Here is a 25,785-nt window from a genome sequence, read left to right on the forward strand (position 1 = left end):
TTCTGCATTCTAGGGCCACTCAGCTCTTCATGGTATCACCAGAGGTGAAACTTGGTTGCTCAAGTCCAGTGGTTCTCAACCACAGGTACATGTACTCTTGGAGTTACGCAGAGGTCTTCCATGGGGTACATCAGCTCATCTAGATATTTACCTAGTTTTACAACAGGCTACATAAAATGCACTAGGGAAGTAAGTACAAACTAAAATTTCATACAGACAATGACTTGTTTGTACTGCTCTATAGACTATACACTGAAATATAAGTAGAATATTTATATTCCAATTGATTTATTTTATAATTATGTGGTAAAAATGAGAAAGTAAGCAATTTTTCAGTAATCGTGTGCTGTGATGCTTTTTAAAAAAAATTTTTCTGATTTTTTGTAAGGAAGTTGTTTTTTAAGTGAGGTGAAACTTTGGGGTACAAATCAGACTCCTGAAAGGTGTACAGTAGTCTGGGAAGGTTGAGGGCCACCAGGGGCGGCTCCAGGCCCCAGCACGCCAAGCGCGTGCTTGGAGTGGCATGCCGCGGGGGGCGCTCTGCTGGTCGCTGGGAGGGCGGCAGGCAGGGTGCCTTAGGCAGCATGCCTGCGGAGGGCCTCTGGTCCCGCAGCTCCGGTGGACCTCCCGCAGGACCTCGAAGCCACGGGACCAGTGGACCCTCCACAGGCACGCCTGTGGGAGGCCCACTGGAGCCATGAGACCAGCGAGCGGCAGAGCGCCCCCCGCAGCATGGTTCCATGCTTGGGGCGGTGAAATGTCTAGAGCCGCCCCTGAGGGCCACTGCTAGTGTAGTCTATAAATTTAGGCACGATTTTCAGTTCTGATTCCATCCAGTAAGGGGCGTTAGTGCTGATAACATGCTACTCAATTCATTAGTGTATAGAGGAGGGAAGGAGAAGTCAGGTAAATTTTGGGTTGATCTGTGACTTTTTTCTTAAAAATGCATTGGAGTGAAATCCCATATCCGGAGAACATGAGGAAGATTCCTCAGACACCATCATTTAATTCCATTATTTGTCTGCCTTCAGCCACAGCAGATGAATCAAAATTGTTTATTTTTTGCATTCATTACCAATTAAAAACCTGTGGTTCATCACCGGGACCTTGAATAACCTACAATTACAGGAATTAATTACAGATTGCTTTATAGAACAAGAAGATAACTGACCTAAAACAAGTCAAAAATAAACCAAACCTCAAGGCATTCAGAGCCATTAGAGGAAATGCAAAGCGATCTCTGAACTTACTGGGATCATGAGAACTCAACAGGCTACAACTCTGTGCTGTACTATTTCTCCCGCGCTCCCCGGAATTCTGCGCCACTGCACATGCACAGAATTTATGTCCCCCACAGATTTCTTTGCTTCCCTTCAGAAAAATGAATTTCTGATGGGGAAGCAAGGGGAGGTCACAAGAGTGGTCATACAACCCTCCCCAGCAGTATGTTTTGGGTACCCAGGGCAGCTGGCAGAAAGGTAAATCACTGTGGGGCAGGAGGCAGGAGTGGGGAAGATCCAGCTGGTGGCTCCTACCCTGTGCCAGGCTCAGCTGCTAGTCCCGGCTGGGCTGGGGAGGACAGGACTTCCTTTTTCCCGGCATGGCATCTGAGGCCAGGTCAGACCCACTCCCAGATTTCTCTCCTGGTTGCAGGAAGCTCTGCAAGCTCCTCTTCTTCCCCTCCCCCCGCCTCACTTCCTGCACCCATTGCTCCTCAGTTGGAGGGAGAGGGATTCCTGTACAGGGAGCTGCTCCTGCATCTGCTCAACCCCCATGCATCCAGACCCTCCTGCCAAACTTCACCTCCTGCTCCTGATGAGCCCCACTCCCCCTGCACCTGGACCACCCCAGTGAGTCACTTGCACCTGGATCCCTACCCAACCAAGCCCCAACCAGCTATATCTGGATCCCCATCCCACTGAGCCCTATTCCCCCACCATCTGGACCCCCCACTGAGCCTGCCATACCCAGAACTCCCTGTCAAGCTCTATACCCCCCCACATCCAGACCACCACCCGCCTCTCGGCCTCAACCATCTTCACCTGGACTCCCCTGCGGAGTCCTGTTACTGTTGTACTCAGATTCCCCCACTGAGCCACCCACAGAAACCTCTCAACCCACACCTGCATCCCTCCTCACTTTGATCCTGTCTTGCTGAGCCTGCCTGCCCACACAGAGGGGCAGGACCCTGGGGTGTTTCTGGAGCAGGGGCCAGGTCCTTGCACTGTGTTAGGATTGGGTGCAGCCTCACCTTTGAGTCCGTGTCCCGGGGCAGGGGGAGGTGCACAGTGATCTCCCACCTCTGTGCAGCCTGTGGCCTGTGCACCCCACTGCTGTGCTGGAGCCTCTACATTTATTTGACAAATAAAATTTGCAGTATTTTGCAGAATTTTTAAATATTGTGTGCAGAATTTTTTGGTGCAGAATACTCTCAGGATCATTTAATGCACTAAGAATATTCCTACATACCATTTTGGAGTTCACAGGAACAAGCCTACCAGTCCAGATCAGGTAACTTGGGCTAGTGAGGCTCTACTACACTAAAAAGTGTTATGTAAACAGCACTTTGAAGCTATGGCTGGAGCTGGAGTTCAGGCTCCAAAGCCTAGGGAGGTGGGTGTAGATGTGTCCTTGACCATGCTTGGGATGATGGTATAGCTACTAACTGTTGACCTGTCTGGTGGTGACGTGACTTTGTTTTATTTTGTGTTTGATATTTATGTGATCTTACAGAACTGTTGAAATCTCTTCAGTGACTAATGCCCATGTGTGCCACTAGTGAACCATCTGGGCCACAATTGTGAACTGAACATTTTTGTTCTCTGTGGTGTCTTTTTGGATAAAGTATTCATTAAGCTCCATTGCAAGAAAGGACTTGAAGCACATGTTTAACTTCAGTGGGACTAAAGTGTGTGCTTAAGTCCTTTATTAATAGAGATGCTTTACTGTGTTGGAATCTACCAGTCGGACTCTGGAAGCTGCCCCAACTTCCAATATTATAGGAATGGTGCAGGTTGTCCTGTTGATGTCATTCTTCTCTAATCTCCTTCTCTGTCCCCCACAGGTGTATATAATCAAAGTCATGTGGTCCAGTGGTTCCACAGAAGTCATTTATCGACGGTACAGCAAGTTCTTTGATCTGCAGGTAAGAGTCTTGCCATCCCTTGTGTTTTTTGATTTTGAGGTTCCCATACAAGGACATACAGGTTATTCTACATTTTTGTATTCCTTTTTGGCATTATACAAAGATTTGTCATGTTTTAATTTAGGAGTCTAATATGTGTCTTGTGTAAATATTACATTTAAAAAAAAGCCCTTGAAAACCAAGCCATTGGCTAGACTGCCTTGTAGCTGAACTGTGCAGAGTTGCTTATACAACTTCATCTGTTGGTTAAAGTAGCTAAGAAACAACAGACAGAGGGTTAGGGAGACACTCCTAATTTTATGACAGGTGCCCTGTAGCTTCTGCATGTACCAGTATTGTCTTTCTGCTGTTTCCCTCATTAGATATCTGATGTACAGAGATAATAGCTTTTACCTACCAGAAGTCCATATAACATTGTTCAGTCTGGGGATATCATCCTTTTAATGTCTAAACTTCAGTTTCCCCTCTCTGGCCTCTTGCTGCTATTTGGGGAGAGTTAAGGTCACTTGCTGAACTTTATCAGGAATCCAATTCTAAAGGGAGAACGTTCTAAAGACTAACGTTGCTTCTCAGTGCCTTTTCAGGACTCTGAATTGAGACTGTAATTCGCTCCAGCCCTGTTCAGGGTGAATGTTCACTCTGGATGAATGGAAAGCTCATGTCTTTGCCTTCTCTACTGCCTTTATGTCCTTCATTGGCCAACTATGGATGGTAAACACCATTCTTCATAATCTGTGGCTGTCTCCTTGTGACTTGGACTACGAGGTCCATGTCCATTTTTGACTGATGCAATGTCTTCCCATAGAAATTGCATCTGGCGAGGTGGGTATTCACCCATGAAAGCTTATGCTCCAATACGTCTGTTAGTCTCTAAGGTGCCACAGGACTCTTTGTTGCTTTCCATAGAAATTGTTACCGTATCCTAATTGGAGGCTTTTGGGGATGTGACTGAATTAACAGATTACAGATGGGGTGTGTTTGCACTGGAGCTGGAAGGTGTGATTTCCAGCTTGAGTAGACATACCTGCACTAGCTCTGATTTAGTGCATTACAAATAGCAGTGTAGCTTAAGCAGCGTGAGCAACAAGGCAACTAACCCATCCCATCGTCCATACTGCCAGAGCTACACTGCTATTTGTAACACACAGAGTACATTCCTAGGCTTTCAGACAGGATTGTACTCGGGGCAGCTCGGCAACAGGTGGACGGACCTTGTTGTCACAGCTACACTGCTGTTTTTAGCATGCTAGCTCAATCAGCATTGGAAATAGGCTTAGTCTGAACGGGGAGCAGGAAAATGACTCTCAAGTGGCAGTTTTTTTGTTTTGTTTTTTATATAGATATATATCCATGTGAAAATGTTGGAAGCCTCCTTTGGAAGTAGAGGAGGATTGAGGTAAGAACAGCCATACTGGGTCGGACCATTGGTCCAACTAGACCAGTATCCTGTCTTCCGAAGCAGGGACAGATTAACCAGCAGGCAAATAAGGCTCTAGCCTTAGGCCCTACTGGTCAGGCAGGGGGTGCGGCCGGGACCAGGTGAGGGGGAGCAAGCTTGCTCACACAGCCGTGCTGGAGCATTCCTGCCAGCAGGAAAGGCAAAGTGACTCACTGTGGCTTGGAAGGAGCTCAGGCGGCAGCGAGCCAGCAGTCTGCTGCCTTGGTCCCTCCTGTCTGCATCTCGCCGTGCTGCAGGAACAATTGTCAGGTATCCGGTTCACACTGGTGACCGGACACACAAAATCCAGTTACCATGGGAACGCATGCCAGGTGTGGCTGTTGGCATTGTCTCCCCACCCAGCACCCCTATCCCCGATTTATCGGGAGCTCTGATTAGCTGTCAGGGAGGGAGGAAGATCCCTCTGTCCCTCTCCTTGGCTGAGGCTGGCAGGCAGCTCCAGGAGGCTGCCTCCTGGGTCCTAAGTGACCGTTACCTTCTATGTATGTGTACTGGGTCCCATTTCTGGACAACTGGTCAGTGCCTGTATGAGGGGAGGGCAGGGCAAGGGGTTGGCAGGGGAAGAGGCAGTACCAGAGCAGTAGGGTTGGAAGCTTGCACAGAACCTGCACACACGCTATCCAGCTCCAGCCAGAACTATTGCCCTTCCCATGTATAAGGAATGAATTCCCACACATTTGTAGGAGAAACAAAACATCCCAATCTGGATACTAGTACTTTAACTTTTACAGAACCTTCCATTGAGGGGCTTCAGATTTATAATGCACCATGTTCAATACTGTATTAAACTGTACTAAAAATCAAAGGAATCCAATTTTTTTTCTTTGGTGTATTCTTCTGTACTGGGATGCACAGGCAACCAAGTTCTTTCCTTATGCTCAGCCTACTGCCACTATCCAACACATCTTTGTACTTTTTAAGGGGTTGCGAAAGCACTGAAGGAAGCTCAACACACAATGTTGTAGGTTTCTCCATCCCCTCTCCTTCAAGGATTTTAAATCCCCTTCTTAGCAGGCTATGAGAGAGACTGACTGAATAGGCTAAAGCAGGGGTAGGCAACCTATGGCAAATGTGCCAAAGGCAGCACGTGAGCTGATCTTCAGTGGCACTCACGGTGCCCGGGTCCTGGCCACCAGTCCGGGGGGCTCTACATTTAAATTTAATTTTTCAATGAAGCTTTCTAAACCTTTTAAAAACCTTCTTTACTTTACATACAACAATAGTTTAGTTATATATTATAGACTTATAGAAAGAGATCTTCTTAAAATGTATGACTGGCACGTGAAACCTTAAATTAGAGTGAATAACTGAAGATTTGGCACACCACTTCTGAAAGGTTGCCGACCCCTGAGCTAAAGGCAGGTTCTGTTCATCTGCTGGTTCTCTAGCAGTTCAATCCATCATAAAAATACCTCACATTTGATTTATTTTGAGTTTCATTCGAAAACTTTAAGCTAAATAAACCTAAAGTTAGTCCTCATTTTTCTGCCCAAACTCAAATTAACTTCTTTCCCAAGTGGAATATGTTGGGTAAGCATGGAATGTGTGTGATTTGAGAAGGGAATGAGAACCAGGCCAATTCCTGCTGATAATTACACTTGTGTAGCCTTATCAAGTTCAGGCAGAAAAGATTTTTGCACAAGAATACATTTTTTTTTTTTGGTGGTCCCTTCTGCTTTTTCACACCTGATATAAGCAGAATCTCATTCACTTTCCTCCCCTAAACTCTGAGCACTTAAGGAGAAAGAGGGGGGAAAAAAAAAAGGCAGTCTGTTTGATTTACACATGCAAGCGAAACAGAAAGCTCTCCCTTCATTCTACACCAGACCTAATGTAACAAGGGTGTCACTACAAAAGCCTTGGTTGGACTGTTCTTTTGAAAGATCCAATATGTAATTCATACTTGGGCCCTTCCCTCTCATTAGCCTTAGGCCCTCATAACCTTAATCCAGCCCAGTTCCAAAGTGGCCAATGCCAGATACTTCAGAGGGAATGAACAGAACAGGTAATCATCAAGTGATGCATCCCCTGTCATCCGACTCCCAGATTCTGGCAGTCAGAGGCTGGGGAAATTCAGAACATTTAGTTGTGTCCCTGACGATCTTGGCTAACAGCCAATGATGAACTTATCTAATTATTTTCTGAACCCCATTATAGTTTCGGCCTTCATAACATCCCATGACAATGAATTCCATAGGTTGACTATGTGTTGGAGCCAAATCCTGCTACAAACCCCAGTGCTAACTGTCCACATATCTATTGAAGGGACGCCATCGTAAGGCCTAACCACATCAGCCACGCCACCCGGGGCTCATTCACCTGCACATCTACCAATGTGATATATGCCATCATGTGCCAGCAACGCCCCTTGGCCGTGTACATTGGCCAAACTGGACCGTCTCTACAGAAAAGAATAAATGGACACACATCTGACATCAGGAATCCTAACATTCAAAACCCAGAAGGAGAACACTTCAGGCTCTCTGATCACTCAGTAACAGACCTAAAAGTGGCAATTCTTCAACAACAAAAACTTCAAAACCAGACTTCACCGTGAAGCAAATGCACAGCTGCTGGTGTATGCAGGGGTTAAACTGTGGCCTGCTGTTTGCGTAACCAAGGAAATACCAAAGTAAATAAACAGAGAACAGCTGTTAGGCAGGAAACCATGTGCAGGAGCTCAGTCACATCCTTCATTTCACCCTCTCCTCTTTCATTGATGCTGGAAGACCCAGCTCCCTGCCAAACCCAAGCAGATGTGGCCATCTCAACTCAGGTGGGCATGGAATGGCATAGGAGAAGCACAGTGTCTTCAGAGTTCTCATCAGCCAACCTGTCACTGCCACCCACCTTGTTTCCCTTTTCTTTAGTAGCTTGTCTTGCATTCTTATTTGTAACCTGGATGTGAAGTAATGGTGGTGAAGGGTCACAGTCTTCCCCTGCATTGGGATAGCAACTAGAGCTGTGTGACCTCTTTCCCTCCACCCCCTAGGCTGCTCCAGGAGTAAAGAACAGTGCAGTTACAAAAGTATGGGGTGGGGATTAAAGCTCGCCTTTTGGAAAGGGGAGGGAAACAAAAACTGCCTTCCCCACGCACCAATAACTCCTTTTTACTTCTGCTGAATCAAGTGTGATTTTTCCTTCCTTCCCTACTATCTCTCTCACTTCCTGGTGTTGTGGAAATTAGCTTTAAAGGCATGGAAGACACTCTGCTAACACTGTGAAAGACACGGGTTTATGTTTTCTAAGTGGGCCTAAGGTTTCCTGATCTATCTCATAGTAAGACCTGGTGTAGGGTTTTGGGTTTTTTGTGTTTTTTTTTTTTGTTTTTTTTTTTGGTTTTTTTTTGTCATCAGCTTCTTCATTAGACATGTAGACCAGTGATCCGTATCTATCAAATTAAAACTTAACTAGAATTCCCCACAGTCTCAAATCTGCCTTTTTTGGCCAGAGGAATGGTTTTGTTCTAACAGGATTGAGGTTCCTATGGTAGCACTTGGTGCACCAGATGTGAGCTATTGGGGGCAGAGGGACTCTGTTCCCAGGAAATACAGGCAACAACACAGATGCTTGTAATAGTGCCAGTGGTATTTGGGACACTAATCAAGGTTGGGAGACAGGGTGGTGAAAACTTTAACAGGCATGAAGAATGGCAACCAGATATCTAAATGGTTGTCTTTTGTATACCAACACAGAAGGATTTATATCTAAATGTGCCCATGAGGTATTCCTCCAGCACTGTGTTCTGGAGAAGCTCCAGCCCACTTCTTTTTTTCTTTCCAGTTATCACAGCATTTCCATTAGATGTTGAATTACGGAGGACCTAATGAAATCTTAAAAGATCCTTTTTAAAGAACCCTATTGAAACTGCTGACTCATAAGTCCTGTAGGAAGCAAGTTCACTGGCTTGAAATAGGTATTGGTTTGCATCTTGTTTCCAAGAAAACCAAGCAACTTTCTCCGTTTATTATGGATTCATGAGCAAAGCCGGAGGTCAGAGGGCTTTAATTGTTCTGGTGTAGTTCTATTCTGAATAGGGCCTTCCTTCCAACATGAGTAGGTGAGATAGCGAGTCAGTTTCCTAGCCTCCTAGCAGTGAAGCAGTAGAATTTTTTTCTGGCATGCAGTTAAATGCCATGAGAAGCCAACCTGTAATTACTGAGAGTAGGAAATACATTCCCCAGGGGCAGGTTATCCCATAACTTCCTGCTGCAGGGCTTTTGATACTTCTGAGGAAGCAGCTCGTGCTTGTCGCTGCCAGAGACGGAGTACAGCACCAGATAGACCTTGGGTCTGATCCAATACGATGCCTCGTATGTATTAAGATCTAATTCAGAGGGCAAGGGAAGGAAAAAGTTTTGTAGTCCAGATTGCATGCTTGATGTACAGTTAAAATGGGGGGGGAGTAACGGTGGATAAAATTTGAGGATTTAGGCAAACTTTAAAAATCTTTTTGGCTCCAATGCTCACTCCACTTTGTCTGCTTCAAGTGTTTTTCCTGGTTCGTCATGTGTCTGTATACTTCAATCCTTTTTAAGCTCCTAATTGGAAACTTGCAAAGCTGACCCACCTGGAGCTATTTCAGCTTGGAGCAAGTACTGTAGCCTGCAGGCCAACAGATTCATATTTTAAAAAATGAGGTGGTTGAAGTGATGCCTATGCTTATGAAAGAGTTGGCCAATGGCAGTGGGCCTACACAAGTTGTCTGTATGGCAAGGCTGGATCAGCCCTCGCAGGGGCACTCTTCAGCTGCATGTAAACACATCAAGGAAAAAATGGTATATTACATCTTTGAAAATTCATCTGCAGCATTTCGATGAAATGCTACATTAAAAGTGGCCCAGAGCTGCTCGCTGGCACGGGAGGAGAGTTCTCCTTGTCATCCCATCACATGTTGGATTCTTGAAATAGTAAAATGAGACTCATCTTCTGGGTACTAGTTGAAGGGAATGATATAGTGGGCAGTGCCCTTCCCCTCCCGATTTCCCTGTGTCTGTGCTACTTCTCCCTCTCCATTCAATAATACTTTCGGCACCATTTGTCTGGGAATCTCCTAGTACTTTACAAAGTTGTAGAAAGTGAGGAGCACAGGTGTGAAGGGTTGTGCCCAAAGTTGAACAAGTCTCTATCAGTCAGAAAAAGAATCCAGTTCTTCTCACTCTTGATTTCCTGCTCTAACCACTAGACCATGCCACCATCACAACTCTTAAACAAGTGGGGCATGATGGTGGCAGTTATGCTGGGCTTTGGCTGAGCGTTCCTGGATGCTTTGCATCAATAGGTCTGTCTTGAGGGGGAAATACTTGTCTTCTCGCATCTTGGAGCTACTGATAGACTCTTTCAGTAGCATAGTTTGGAAGAAGGAAAATAATTTTATATTCCATCAGTTCACCCTCTTTCCCGCCCCCCCCCCCAGGTTTATTTAATTCAACTAAATTGCAGACTGTCAAGTCAGAGTATTGCCATTCGTGCAGTGTGTGGCATAACCCAACCACAAGAATAAATCAGCAGGATATGTATCCTGTGAAGTGGGAGATCATAGAAGCCAAGCAATGATATGACCTTAAGCAAGAAAATCCCAACTACATCATACAGTAAAATCCTGTAACCAAAATACAAGTGAGTCAGTCCCTTTCCTTTTCCTGTGTCTGTGGGTCTCTGTCTTCACTGAGAGTTGCAAATTCACAGGCTCAAGCCTTTATATCCAGCAGCATAAAATGGTGAACTTTCCAAGTTGAAATAGAACACGATGCATTAAATAAGGTCCATATCTGTCTCTGTAAAAGAAACCATTCCTATTGTTTGGTTTTTTTTGACTGCAGATTCAAGATCCTAGTCAGTTGTTGTTGTGTTTTTTTTTTTTTTTCTTCTCTATCCCTCCACAAAGTGCTCTTAGTCCTATGTATTTCAGTCTAGTTAAAAGCTGGCTGTCTATTTTTTTCCTCTCCAAATGTCTCCATTTATAGCTTTCCAGCATTGGCAGCTCAGAGAGAGAGCGAGCACGCAAGGCAGGTCAGCTGAGTTTATAATGGGCTCTGACTGGCATTCTGACAAGCTGCTGCATTCTCTACCTGCAGCCAAGTAGTTCTCTGAGCTGTGTGAGAGTAATGCTTACCTCTGGGAAATATCGGAGAGATTCCTTCTAGAAATAAACAAGCCCCAGTATGTGCAGGGGGCAAATATAGCAACGCTAGAGGGAAATGGTTTTGGGGAAAGTAGTGTTTGATCCATGCAACTGAATGATCACAAGCAGCTGTTTGCACAGCCTTCAATTTCTGCTTCTCTCACTTGACCACTAGCTACAAGTCCTTCTTTGCACACACATGTACAGCTCCCAGGTGTCTGTAATATCTGAGTGAGTGACTCTGGCATCCTTTGTGGGCTCTGTCTTGCCTCAGTGTGGCCCATGCTATACTCCCTCTCCCTTTAACGTATGTTATTGGGAGCTGCTACTTTAACTATAATGTGGAGCAAGGCTAGTTTCTGGGACCACACTCCATTCATTCAACAGTCTGAGTCTCCTTTCAACCTCCTCTGTGAAAATCTGGTAGAGCAGCAGCAGGAGGTGGGGGTGGGGTTGTTGCTATGTTTTGTTTTCCAGCCCTGTGGGTAACATGGTACAAGTTAAACGTCATTCAGTGGATGTGAACCTGAGAGGAGCCTGTGTTGGTGTAACGTACATAGGGAGGAGGCTGGAAAGTGGGGTAGCTTACAACGACAGTTTTGACTCTCTTTTGAGACTGAGCTAAGCTGTTTTGCTGGGGATTGGTGTATTTTTTTCATGTCTCATAGCAGCAATTTAGAGGATGAGCTAATGTCCTTCCAGCCCCCAGCCACTTAGTAAAGAAGCTCTAGATGTTCAGCCATGCCATTAGTAGGTGACTCTGAACAGGATAATCTGGAGTACACAAACTTGTCTAGTGACCCGTCTCTCACCTGCTTCATGCTTATGTGGCTCAGATCTTGAGGTTCTGAGCCAATGCCCTGGTGCAGTTGACTAACAGGAGCTAGTCACTAGCTGCTGGCAGGGATTTTCATGGGACTTGCTTGGATCTTGGCTGACCAGACTCCCCAAATCTCCTCTGCACCTTCAATCAGTCTGGTACCAGAACTTGCAGTTCATGCTGCAGCACAAGCCCTTGCTCCAAAAGGTCTTCAGCTTGGTCAAGAAACATGGCCTGGTGCAGCAGGCTTGCTACCTGGTTTATATTCAGTCAGCTACAAAAGAGTTAGTGCTCAGTTTTAACAAAATAATTAGGCCCCATTGAATCATTAGCATAATATTTACATAGCACCATGTCTTAGATGCTTCTAAGGCCACCATTACTATAAGGCCTGAGCACTTCACAATCTTTGAGGCACAACACCCCTGGGAGTAGCGGAATGCTATTATCACTGTTTTACAGATAGCTTCTGTGCCTCAGTTCCCCAAGTGACTTGCTTGGGGTCACACAGGAAGGCTCCTAGAGCAAAAGACCTGAACTGGACTCCCAGGTCCTAGAGCTAGTGACATAACCCCTGAACCATCCTTCCTTCTATTTGCATGGCACTGTACTGGCAGGAATAGACAAGGTCGATACCCAGAGAATATGTTTGTGGGAGCATTAAAAATTCCTTAGAGTGTCCCTGTCCCAAGGAGCCCTCTACAGTTAGACCACATGACAAAACAAATTGATGAGATGTATGTTTAATACTTCTAGTCTCATATGTAACAGGAATGCCCAGTCAGAACTATTGTCTTAAAGTTAAGGAATTTGTAACAAAATGTAGTTGGGAGCCTACTGGAAAAATACAAGTGAACATAGCAACTGCTACATGTTGATTGGAAGAAAGGAAAAAACTCACGATTTTGGTAGCATTAGTTTTTTTGGAAGCAGTAGTAATGGTGAGAGGAGAAAACTGTCTCACCAGATTATAAACTCTGCATTTACCAGCTGTCACACCAAAGACACCTGCACAATTTCTTAGAGTATTGAATAATGTACAGTAACTCCTCACTTAATGTCATCCCAGTTAACGTTGTTACATGGCTGATCTATTAGAGAATATACTCCTTTACAGTTGCACAGTGTTTGCTTATAATGTTGTTTGGCTGTGGGGATTGGAAGCAGGGTGGGCTGGCAACTCCCTATCAGCTCCTCTCCACCCCTCCTCCCCCGCAGCACCTCCCAGTGGCCCTGTGGATCAGCAACTCCCCTAGAGGGACCAGACAGCAAATGTGAAAAATCAGGACAGGAGGTGGGGGGTCATAGGAGCCTATATAAGAAAAAGACCCCAAAATCAGGACTGTCTCTATAAAATCAGGATTCTGTTCACCCTAAACTCCTCCCTCCCTCCCCATGTCTCCCACCTGCAGTAATCAGCTGTTTGGGAGTGTTCAGGAGGCTCTAGGGGAGTGGGGGAGCGAGGATGCACGAGCAGCCTCCGCCCCAAGTCTCCTGCATGTCTGGAAACAGCTGATTGCTGCAGGTGGGAGTTGCGGGGTGGGGGGGCAAGGCTGCGCACCTCCTGCAGCAATCATCTGTTCTGTGGTGTTCAGGAAACTGGTGGGGAGGGAGGAGGAGCATGGCATGCTCAGGGGGAAGGGGTGGAGCAGGGGCTAGAAGAGGCAGGGGTGAGGCCTTGGGGGAAGGGTTGGAGTGCGGGTGGGTCTGGAGCAGAGCTGGGGGTGCTCAACCCCGGCACTTTGGAAAGAACAGCAAGAGGAACGGCCAGACGATCCGCCCTCTTTCACCCACTGACTCCATCACCTCAACCAAGCTTCACAGTCATCATTGCTGAGTACAGTATTAAATTGTTTATATACATATACAGTATAAGTTTTAAACAATGTCCTTTGAATGGTGAAAAAAATTCTCTGGAACGTAACCCGTCTATTTACATGAATTCTTATGGGGAAATTGGATTCCCTTAACATCATTTTGTTTAATGTTGCATTTTTCAAGAACATAACTGCAGTGTTAAACGAGGAGTTACTGTAAGCAAAATGTGAAGACAGAGAGATTCCATGGTTCTGGATCACTGCACTGACAATGTATGAGTATGGAAAAAGATAAAGGAGAGAGTTCGCGGGCAGGACAATCTCTAAGCTGAAGACTCGAATATATGAAACTCATGTTCGTGATGGCTTCCCCCCGCCCCCCCAGTAACACGATTTCTTGAACCAAATATGATTGACTGAGATGATGTTAAATGAGGTCTGGAGGGAAGGATTTCTGTAATGTTTAGCTGATAAATGAAAAGATGCCTTTTTTCCGCTCAGAAAGCCTGATGCTACATCAAATCAATGGGTATCATGCCATGAGGGGAGAAGGATTAGACTCCCAGGTGGAAGGAACAATTTTCTGCTAGACATTTATTCTCACTCTTATGTATGTAACATTCTTGTTAGGCTAAAGTTTCTCCTCCTTGGCCCCAAAATGAAAGCCTTTATAAGGAGTCTGTAAAATTAGCAGGGCATTTTTAAAATTTAGTGAGATGAACATAAAAAATATATACATAGGTCACTTAGGAATTGAGAGTTTAAAAAATAAAAGGAGGGGTAGTATGGTGGGCGGAAGGGCTGGATCACTTTCTTTTTTAATTTTTTTTAAATGTTCAGACATGCCCCAGACTCATCTTGCTGACACCAAATGCCTTTGTGCTGCTGGAATGAAAATAGGAATACAGGGTTCTTTCAAACAGCTTAACTCCTCCACTTGTTAGCCCATGTAGCATGTATTGACATTTTGGACATTTGGAAATCACACTGATTACTAGTGTGAACTGACCATTTAGTAATCAGAATGCCCCCAAAGAACAGGAGACTGGAAGGGATAAGTGGACAAACTTCCATTATGATGCATTGGGCACTGAAGCACATGGGGTCAGCTTGTGCATCACAGTTAAATCTTTATATTGCACTGTAAGCGTCCACTGTTGGAGTCACCCCTCCCTGGCCAGGCCGCCTCACTACACGAGTCCGGTGAGCTGGCGAATTAGCCTGGTGAGGCAGGAAACAGTCAGGCGCTCAGGCAGGGGCTGAGCAAACAGTTTAGTATTCAAGCCCCGGCCCTAGGTCAGGGCAAGGCAGCAAACAACTGTCAGGGCTCAGACCCTCAGGCAGGGGCTGAGCAAAGTGGTTCACTATATAAGCCCAGGCTCTTGGTCAGGGCGGGGCAGCAAACAACAATTCGGGGCTCAGACCTTCAGGCAGGGGCTGAGCAAACAGTTCAGGATTTAACCAGCCCAGGCTCCGGGTCCTGAGCGTCGGGGCGAGGGGGAGACTGCCACCCGGGAGTGGGGTGGCAAGGGGGACGCAGGCCTGTCCCAGCCCAAGGCCCTAACAGCAGCAGGCTGCTGTGTCAGTGGGGATCCGAGCTGCAACACACTGACATGGGCTCTGGGTGTGCTGCAGCTGGACTAGGGTCAGCTGCCCCTGGGCTACTTTTGACCTCCTCCTCTACCAGTACCTGCATCTCAGCGGCATCTTCCATGGCGTCTAGCACCATGGGCTCCTCGGGATACTGAGCGAGGGGTAAACTGGGCAGCTCCTCTGGGTCGCTTTGTACCAGTCGGCTTACTGGCTCTTTCGGCATCTGGTCGGCGTCCAGCCTCCGCAGGTATGGCCAGTCCTCAGTTCAGTCACAGGCGGCGGGAGTCTCCCCGGCGGGAGTTGGGGCATCAGCGTCTGGCCTGTCTGGCGGCCAGGCCCATTCTGAGCCCTGGGGTTGGGCTTTTATACTTCCTGCCCTGCGCCTTGACCTCTGGGGGGCGGGCGCAGGCTCCAGTGACTCCGCCCACTTTGGCATCCGTAAGGTCTCGTCCCTCTCTGGGATAGCTGGAAGCCAGGTTGCCTCACTACATGCACGTATGCAGTTGGGTCAGGGTTCTCTAGCCACAGATTCAGGTGGCCTCCCTGCTCTGCAGCACTTTTCTTATGGGCCTGGCAACTGTGCGAAGAGGCCCACTCACATCTTTGCAGTTCATGCCAGGGTGAGGTGCTAAAATTATGGGGGAAGAACACAGCCTCTTCTCAATACTCCTGAATTCTGACTCATTTCTCCTTTTCCCTGCCTCTCTTTTGATGGTGCCAGGTCAGCAAAGGCCTAACATTACACTATAATCTGCCACTTCCAGTGCCAGCTATTAATAATAAGTCTCTTAGAGCCTTTCATTAGAGGATCTCAGGTCTGTAAAAACACTACCAAGGCCTCGCTGCCCCCTAGTGCAGTAGGTTAGACTTATTCATCTCCCTCCTCTCAGATGATGAGGAAAGAAGTGAAATGACTTCCCACAGGTCACCCAGTAGATCTGGTTAAGAGTGAAAAACATAACTCTAGTCTCCCAATTCTCTGTTCTGCCCAGGAGACCATGCTCCTTATTAGCTTCCTTTTGTATTCAACGTGAGATCCATCTGGCTTCTTGTTCCCATCTATAGGATCCAGCATAGATACTTCTTAAAATATAGTTTTTAAGATCTGTGGAAGTAATCCTGCCTTAGGGTGGGGCTGCAACAGTCTGGAAGGCCTGCGTTTCTCAGGCTCTGGGCCAGTAGAGGCCAGCTGTGTTGAGCCTGTGTGGCTGCTCTGTCTCCTAGATTAAGGGGAGAGCTTGTTGGGAAAACGGAGGTGTTGGCTCTGCCCCTTCCTCAGTGATTCATGTGTTCTAGCAGGCTCGCAATAGACAGAGTGGGAACGGTGCTGGGGGGCAGAGGCTAACTAAACATAAAGGAGAGGGGAAAATGTGAGGAGGTGCCAAAGGCCTGGCACCAGTCTTTCCTCTCTCTGGTCCCATGTCCACTCCTTGTTCTCCTGCCAGCTGAGGCCAGTTTTGCAGCTTCTATGCTGCTGGAGTGCAAATTTGGTTAGTCAAAGAATCCATTTTGCTGTACTTCCCATAGCTAGATGGCCAGTGGCATTACCATGAGAGCATCCACAAATCTAAGAGGTGTACCGTCCTAGTGCACCCTGTGGACTGTGGAAACTAGGATTGCAGATCAGGTGCTAGAACTGCAGGTGGGAATGTGGGCTTCCATTGCTTAGATGCTCTCTCTGAGAGGACCCAAGGTTTGGGCCTGTCATAATTCCCATTCTTTGAACCAAGGAGCTGCAGGTAACCACTGGCTCACTGGCACCATGTCTTGTAGTTCAATTCAAAGTGGCGCCTCGTGTGAGTTGTAGTCTGGGTACTTTGTTCCCCTTCTCCTCTAAAGGGTGGCTCCCTCATCAGACCCATCTTCCATGAGGTAGCATTTTCTCCCATCTTGGTGAGGGGATACTAGGCATGCTTGCCTGTGGTGCATCATGGTAGATGTAGTCTGGCTAGAGAGCCCAGCCCATGTAGGAGAAGGGTGGGAGCATGAGATACCTGGACTACAACTCCCATGAGGCACCGTGATACCATTTTGAATTTAAAACAGGGTTGGCGTTTGGCTAAAATTTTCTGTGGGATGGAGGGGAGAAAACTATTTTTGACCAGCTCTCTCTGTGATGCATTTACTTATAGATGCTGAACATACTGCTACTAAATTCTGGATCTGCCTAAATCTCTTAAGAATCCCTTTTATGGGATGTGCATAGCAGATGATTACAGGCTATGCCTATGCAATCTGTGGGAAACTTTACATAAGGTTAGCCTACACTGTAGTGCATCTGGTGAAGATGCTCTATGCCGATGGGGGAGAGAGATCTCCCGTTGACATAAGAAAACCACCTCTGTAAGAGGCAGTAGCTTCTCCTGCTGACATAGTGCTGTCCACACCAGCCCTTAGGTTGGTGTAACTTACATCGCTCAGGGCAGTGGCTTATTCACACCCCTGAGGGACATAAGTTACACTGACATAACTTGTAGTGTAGACAAGCCCATAGTGTGAAAACCATCAGAAGTTTTTACAGCACTAAGTTGTTGGGAAAGAGAAGAATCTTTCCACACTGAATGAAATCCTAGAGCACTAATGTTTTAAATGACAGAAGTACACAGTCTGCCCTTATACAGCACATGAGATTGCCTCCTATGTTTGACCGCACACATAGCACAATGAAAGTGAGTTTGTAAAGCTGCCTGCTGGGAGCTGGGCAGGAAGCAGTTTTCCTGTACTGTGAAAATTTTCAAGATGTTGGAAAAAAATGTTCCTGTCCCAATTTGGGACAAAGTCAAAATCTCAAATTTTTGCAAACCATAGATCTGGGGGGGAAAAAAAATCCATTCGGGTCAATTAAAACATTTCATTTCAGTTTCACCCTCTTTTTTTTCCTCATCACTATAATTAGCGTAAATTTCAAAATGAAGAGCTGTTTTGAACTGAAATTATTCATTTAGAAAATGTGAAAACTTTCTGACTTTCACACTTCTTTTGTTTTTCAAAGCTTTTCATTTGAAAAATGTGTCAAAAAAGACTTTTGTCTGTGATCTGTTTTGAAGAATCATCATTTTCTGATGAAAATATTTTTGTTGGAAAATTCCTGATGAGCTCTAGTGCTTGCTTCCATTGCAGCCTTGAAGAAAAGCCATCATTATGGAGTAGTCATTGTCTACCTTTCTATTCTCTGATTCTTTTGTTTTGTTTTTGTTGCTGATCAGCGAACTCCAGTTGCACTGAGTGGGATCTGCATGTGCTATAGCTTTTATGAAAGATTCAGCAGCAAACACAGAAAGCTCATTTCTGCCACTTTGCTTATTCTTGTATGAGCTTTACTGGGCAACAATAAATTCTTAAATAGGGAAACACACCAGAAATCGTGGAAGCTCTGTTTAGAGCAAATGCTTTTTATTTATTTGTTTCTGTCTTGGTCAGTTTATTTTTTGTCCTGCTTAGATTTTACTCTAATCTGATCTTCACTCTAGAGGTGGCTGCATTTTAGAGGTGGGTGAAGAGATCGTTATATAAAATGTGTATCTTTTTTTGGATTTTTCAGGCTGAAAAGTGATTCTGTAAAATGTAACAATTATCTTAATATTATCCTGTATTTTATTTAATGTGCTAGAATATAAGCTATTCTCCCTTCAGTCACCTTCCACTGAAAAGAGCTGTTGGGGCTTGAAAGGTGTTCTAGGGAAAGGAACTCATGTAATCTGCTCCTCTGGGAGCACCCAGAGGCTTTCCAGGTTTGTCTTTTAATACCTGCATGGTTAAATTATTCTCAGCGAGGACATTAACATCTCTCAAGGTTTTAAGAAGCTGCTATCCAGGCTGGCACTATTACACGTAGATTCGTGGCACAGTGCTCTCTTAGCCAAGTTGCTTTCCTGTCGGGCCTAAAAAAACCCAGATGTAATCAAAGGAATGTAGTTTGTATTGGGTCTTTTTGTTTTGTTGAATCTCTGCTGTCTTTTTGAGTAGGGGGCTGCATTCTCAACATTTAAACTCCCTGAAGTCCTCAGGGTTGGTGCATCTTCACACCCTAAAGCTCCTATGGCTGCTGTCCAGAGTCATTTTGGTTTTCTCTAACCGCGATGTGGTTGAAAGAATTGGTACCTGGGCTAGGGCTCCATTGTCTTGCTTTTCCTCTGAGTCCCTGTGACTTTTGCCTGTATCCAGCCCTGTGGTCAGTCTGACCCCCATGATGTCCCAGGACTGCTCAGAACTAACATTGCATTATCTGTTATGTGCAGTAAATCTTTTCAAACAACTTTTTTTAGGCCACTCTCTTTCATCGGATGTCACTTAGTGGGAGCACACTGGCTTTGCAATAAACTGAATTTCCTGTCCATCTTGTCGTTTGGCAGAGACCATCAGATGTAGAAATCAAAACCGTGGAGGCCCAAGAATTGCTTTAAGGATGTTTGGGATGTGGCAGGGCTGGGCTATGGAGTTCTCTTTGTGGTGTGAGCAAAGCAGACAGCTCTTTGGAAGATCAGTCATATGTATCCACTGTCTGCAGACAGACTTCCTTCTGTGGCTCTTTTTTGGGTTTGCTTAGTGCAGCACTTTTTTTATCCCACTCCCTCTGTAAACACTGGAATACAAGTGCAGCCTGTGGCAATCCTGACCACCCATCCAGGCTCTCTTGATGAGAGATGGAGTCTCTCTTGTTGCTAAGGCAAGAAATTAAAGGGGGTCTGGGTTAGTGAGTCAGTCACATCCTCAGTGGGACCATTAAGTCATCATAGGGCTGGGGAAAAACACAGAGAATTAAAAAAACATAACTGGGACTCCTGCATGTGAAACTCTCAAATGTCTCAGATTGAGCAAGAGATTTAGGAAAAAAATTGCAGCTGGAGCAGCCCAAGGGGCTTACAGCTTTCGTATGGACTCACACAGGAACCTGCCTGGTTTCTATTGCAAATTAGGGAATTCCCACTGTTAAGGTCTTGTTTTATCAGCAGTCTTTGTAAGAGCCAAAGATCTCTGCTATCAAATGTGAGAGAGCAGCTGAACACAGAGTTTAAGGTTAAGAGGCTAGTAACAAATACGGCGCATCTCTCTCTAACCTGGAGAGAATGCTTCTTACGGTCCTACTAGTTAAACCTCCAGGCCTGATTGCTTTTTACACCCATGCAACTCCATTGACTTCTGTGGAGTTATTCCCGACTTAACACCCACATGAGGACAGAATCAGCCCCTCTGTTTCTTCTCACATCCGCAGCCAATGTGAGGATACAGGGCTTCTTTTGTAACTGTCTTGCTCTTTTAGTGGCTTGCGGGTTGGGAAGAGGAGACTGATGCAACTGTTGTCGCTAGCCAGCTGTGCTCCTCTAGCCTAATTGATAGAACTGCTGCTTCTCAGATCCGGAAGATCTGGGGCTTAACCTCCCCCCCCCCCCCCCCACTAGGAAGTCTGATGTGCTCAGTAGCTGCTGGTGTCTCTACCCTGATGGCAGACCCAAGTGTGCAAAGCTGTAAATAATGAATTTGGGGGAAAGAATGTGGGCCAGCTTTGATATGCTTTGGAATAGGGACGATGTTTGACAGGACAGAGAAATGGATAGAGACAGGAGAATGATGAAGTTTCTGGAAAGAAAATGGAGTAGTTGCCCCTCCTAAGGGATTCTGACATGCATGTGGCTAGCAGTTAAGTGCTTTGTTTAGAAGTGTTTGTGGGAGTGAGAAGACTCGGGGCGTGTCCACATGGGGACACTTGGACATGGATGCTGGAACAATTTGTATAGTAAATGTTTGTGTGTGGGAGGGGAAGCGGGGCTGAGAGCCATTGAACCAAACTGTAAACCCTGAATATGATCAAAACTACTTCAAGCCAGGGGGTGCGGCAGCACCCGTAGTTCCAGCACCTATGCACTTGGGAAAGTTGAGATGCATCATTTAAACATGTGAGGTCAATGCATATCAGTTAAACCCCTATGCTGATGCTTTCATTCAGGAGAAAAGTGGTCTTAGCTCACTATGACTGTATGTATGTGTAAACAGTTTCACTGTTCACTTTGACCTGAGATCTGATCTAAGGGTGGCCTTGTGTTTTCAAATACAGTTATGGAAGTCACGGAATCTCTGAATTCCAGAGACCTCAATGACATTTTCTGTTTCAGCCCCTGGGGCAGGGGAATGAAGCTGGCAGCCAACGGGGCCCTGGCAGGGTTCCAGTGACGGGTGGCAGCCTCCTCAGGGTCCCCCTGCAAGATTCCAGTGACGAGTGACAGCATTGTGGAGTGTGGGGGTGTCCCCCCAGCCACCAAAGTTGCAGAAGAAACCATGGAGCTGCAACAGCAAAAGTCACAGACAAGTCACGGCTTCCGTGAAGTTTTGTTTATTGCCCATGATCTATCCGTGACTTTTCCTAAAAACAACCATGACAAAATCTTAGCCTTACTCATGGGTTCTGTTTCCAATTTTGTCCCAGATTCCCTGAGATCTTGCACCCCAAGTCATAGCCCTGCGTGGTGCCTCAGTTTCCCTGTATGTAAAAGAGGAAGAATATTTAGAGCCAGTCAGATAATTTTAATAATGGAAACTCTGTTTCATGATTTCCTTCCCTTAAATCAGAGGTTCTCAAACCATGGTCTGTAAGCTCCATTCAGGTGGGCCACAGATAGTTCTCTCTAAGGTGCGCACCTGTGCAGTGGCACACAAGAAAATGAAGGGCTGCCCACGTAATTAGTGGAGCCACGCAGTTGTGGCTCCACTAATTAGCTGTCTGGACCCTGGAGAAGACGCACATGTAAGGTGAGGTGGTGGCCTTGGGGGGAATAGACGGTAGGTGGAAGGGGGCAGTGGGGTAAGAAGAGGGAGTGAGGGGAATTTGGGACATGCAAGGCTGCGGCGGCCAGGGAAAGAGGTGACTTTCCACAACTCCAGGGCTGCGGCTGCAGGGAAGAGACAGCCCTCCTTCCCAGTCTCAGCTCTGTGGGTGCTGTGGCGGGAGAGATACCCCCCTCCTTCCTCGCCTCAGCTCGGTGGGTGTTGTGGTGGGAGAGATACCCCCCCTCCTTCCCAGCTCCAACTTGGGGCTGCTGTGGCGGGAGGGAGAGGACACATCCATGCATTAGAAAGGTAAGACTAGCGATATTAAAATATGAGTTGTGCTTTTATTTGTCGACCAAAAAACATTCATTATTAAGGGGTTTTTCTAATATAGCGCTTTTATCCAAAGTGTTTACAATAGTTAGCTTAACGGTACAAACAACGTTTGGAAAGATCATTAAGTGGTCCGCTGAGACCCTCAGCACTTTTCAGTTGGTCCACAGAAAAAAAAGTTTGAGAACCACTGCCCTAAACATTCTGAGGGAAGAGCTTCTACTTCATTTGTGCCTTTTAAAAATGCTTTGAGATCCTTGTGTTATTGCCACTAATGCTGCTGTCATGGACAATTAAAGTAAGTTGAGCTTCTGCTCATGAGTCTTTGGTTCAAGTCCCTGACAGGGCCAGACTATTGATTTTTTTTCTACATTGAAAGGTGCAGTTCTTTCCTATTTGGGTAGCACTGAGACTGTTTCACTCAAGGAAATACTTGGTGACAGAATGGTGTTGGGGAAAGGAAGCAAACCAGACTGGAAGTATCTAACTTCCGGTACCTTGCTGCTCTGCTTCCATACACCTCATCCAGCAAGAGTCATTTTCCATGACTTGGATGCTGTGATGAATTATTCATGGATTATTGATTGGTTATTCCAAGTGCAATGTTTTTAATGCCTGTAATGAGCATGTGTGTATAGCCCCATTTGTATTCAATACCCATTTGTACAGTCTGGGAGCTGCACGCAGTGGTCAGTTCCGTCTGGAAGCTGCAGTGCAATTACCAGAAGTTAAATGGAGGATGGATTAATAACTTACTGTAAAGAGAATTATGGCTTCCAGGACTTATGCTCCAGCATCCCCCAAACCAAACATAAAAGCTATAAATTCAAATTACCCAAGAAACTTTAAAAAAAAAACACAAAAAACGGGGGCGGGAAGGGAGAGAGAAAGAAAGAGGAAGAGAAACCAGCAGCTCTGAAAGGAGGCTGTATTAATGGCCCTCTGCTGCACGATTGGCTGGAAGCAGATGGAATACTTGTTTCTCAGAATCATGAGTACTCTAGGGGTATGGCTACATTAGAAATTTCAAAGCGCTGCCCTGGCAGCGCTGCGAAGTGTGAGTGTAGTCAGAGCCGCAGCGCTGGGAGAGAGCTCTCCCAGCGCTGCTTGTAAACCACATCCCTTATGGGTGTAGCGTGCAGGGCTCCCAGCGCTGCTGCCCTGATTACACTGACACTTTACAGCGCTGCATCTTGCAGCGCTCAGGGGGGTGTTTTTTCACACCCCTGAGCGTGAAAGTTGCAGCGCTGTAAAGTGCCAGTGTAGCCAAGCCCTAGGATTCTCGAAGTGCTGAAGTTGCTCTCTTCACATATATAAATGGGACATGCCGCACAAAGGGAGCAGTAACATGCAGTGTTTTTGGACTAGGTACTTGTGCCTAAATTCTCAAAAGAGACTAGTGATTCTGGGTGCCTCCATTTCTGGGTGCTTAACTTGATACCTTAGTGGGGGTGGATTTTTCAGAAAGTACTGAGCACCTACCCTCTGAAAATTGAGTCTTCCTAAGGTGTCCCATGTTGGGTACCCAAAATTGTTAGTTGCTTTTGAAAACATAGACCTCTAGCTTTTTAAAAAAATCTTCTAAATGTGTTCTCTTGATGTATTTGCTTTGTGATCATGTATTGCTGCTGGCAGCTTCTTGCCAACCTGTCTCCTGGCCTGATCTGGAGGATAAGAGTTCTTCCATTTCTGCTTCTGTGACTCTTTCAGTCTTTGGCCTCTTTGCTGCAGTTGTTAAATGAGGGATTGCATTGATGGCCTGTCTGATTAGGAGATCCCATTAGAAACCAGACTGAGGCTCGAACAGCTGTTGGCTGGTCCTAACCTGTCTGAGCATTGGTAACTTATTACTTTAGGTTTCAGGCCTGGGTGCCAAATGAGAAGCTTCCTGGCCCACCTTTTGTGGCTGAGACATTTGGTGGTAGTCACCTTCTTATCTTTTTAGAAGCCTGTGTCGGTTTGTGGGTAGCCCAGGTGAATGCTGGTGACAGTGCTGGAGGCTGTCATCTCTTGGTTGTTGAGGTTGAGTGGCTTTGACAGACATTTTTGAGGTTTCTACTAAAGGAATTTGCATGTGCGTTAGCTGTGGGAGTCTCTGATGCTGTAAAATAGAAGCTCCTTGCCCAGCTGCTGTTGAAGACCATGTGTGGTGTCCAAGTCTCAGACTTGGAATGGAAGGGGGAAAGGGGGAAGCTTATATGACTTCACCTCTCCCTCCCCCTACTCCCCATTGAGTTCTGCCAGTGGGGTATGAAATCACCACTTCTAGATCTGGAGAATGTGCGTCTGTGCATTTTTTCCAGCTCTCTACTAGAGTGGTTGGGCTCAGCTTGTGCACACACATGCCACAGGAATGGGAGGCCTGATTCCTAGATAGTACAGGTACCCTTCTGGGAAGCACTGCAAAATCTGAGTCACGTGGAAAGAACTGAACAAAAACATAAGCATCTGAAAGAATAATTCGGTGAAATACAGGGACAAGGAGGCGCCGCAGGGACTGCAAGTTTATATTATTAATCACTTCTCATGTATATTGTAGTAGTGATGCCCAGAGGGGCCTCCATTTCACACACATTGAGACCGACTCTGCCCTGAGGAGCGTATAATGCAAGTTGCTCTTTCACCTAGTAAGAGGGCAAAGACACTAGGACAGAACCTCTTCCACACCACAGCCCCTTTACATTGCTCTGGGCACGAAGAGGCCATATACCTGCCCTCACCAGGCAGCTAAGGATCCCCTCAGCATTGGGGAATCTCCCTGGTGGATGCAGGGTTGGCAGATTCAGCCCGGAAAGAGACTGTAGGAGGAAAAGTCATGTGAAGATGCGTAGTGTGCGGATCCATGCCGCAAGTGCAGCAAACGAGGCTCCCAATGGCTTTTCTGGGGCTTGAAGACTGGGGGAACGTCTGGCTCATGGATTTTATTTGTATGGGACTTAAGGGGTTGAGAAAGCGTCTGTCAAAGTTGCGCAGACCTAGATGTTAATTTTTGGCCTTGATGTTTCGTCCGTGTATTTCCAGAGATTGCCACCTAGAGGCAACACAGGCCCTTGCGCTAGGCCACTTCTGCTGAAGGGCACGAACACTTTCCTTACAGCTGGGCTTGCTATTTAGAACAGCTACTACTTCCTTAGGTATATGGTGTCTTACAACTTCATAGGAAATTCTTTCTGCAGCAGAAGCTGCTGCCAGAGTTTGTAGCCTTCTTCTCTAACCTCTGTTACCTCCTATTTGTCTATTGCTGAGCAATGCTTAAAGTTTCCCATCAGTTTTCACAGTCCTGCCTAAATGAGGTTGGAGACAAAGGTACCGCTCTAATAACTGATAAATTGTGCTCTTTGGATACACCTCTGCTCAGAGCCTTGCGTAAACGTCAGCCTCTGATTGTTTTAAATGATCATTGTGTTTGTACAGTGCCTAGTACAATGGGGTCCTTGTAGCAAGTACTGAAATAATAATAATTTGGATGTGATACTGCTCATCACCCACAAAATGGCCAAAACTATCTTGTTTTCCTGTTTGCAGAGCTGCTGTGCTTTCACTGTATTTCTTCATAAGCAGTCATGATGGACAGAGGATGCCTGTGAAGGGTAGGAGAAAAGACTAAATATCTGTAGAATCTGAGCCATTGCCAAATGTCATTCACTCCCACAGAGTGTCTGCTTGACAGATGCTTGCAAGGCTGCTGGCCCTGGGAATGGGGAGTGTCTTGCCCTGCAGGCATACGTTTGC

The 25,785-nt window shown here is 46.1% G+C and overlaps 1 protein-coding gene across 4 annotated transcripts in view; it reads left to right on the forward strand.

Annotated features, from left to right (window-relative positions):
• SH3PXD2B (SH3 and PX domains 2B) overlaps window positions 1-25,785 on the forward strand; it is a 124,570-nt gene that overhangs the window by 19,292 nt on the left and 79,493 nt on the right. For all 4 annotated transcript variants that reach the window (XM_032801487.2, XM_032801489.2, XM_032801488.2 and 1 more), the window contains one exon: window positions 3,065-3,145. In XM_032801487.2, coding sequence (XP_032657378.1) covers window positions 3,065-3,145 — 81 coding nt within the window. The remainder of the gene's footprint in view (window positions 1-3,064; window positions 3,146-25,785) is intronic.

The sequence above is a fragment of the Chelonoidis abingdonii genome, chromosome 7 (assembly GCF_003597395.2).
Source record: "Chelonoidis abingdonii isolate Lonesome George chromosome 7, CheloAbing_2.0, whole genome shotgun sequence".
Lineage (NCBI taxonomy): Eukaryota > Metazoa > Chordata > Testudines > Testudinidae > Chelonoidis > Chelonoidis abingdonii.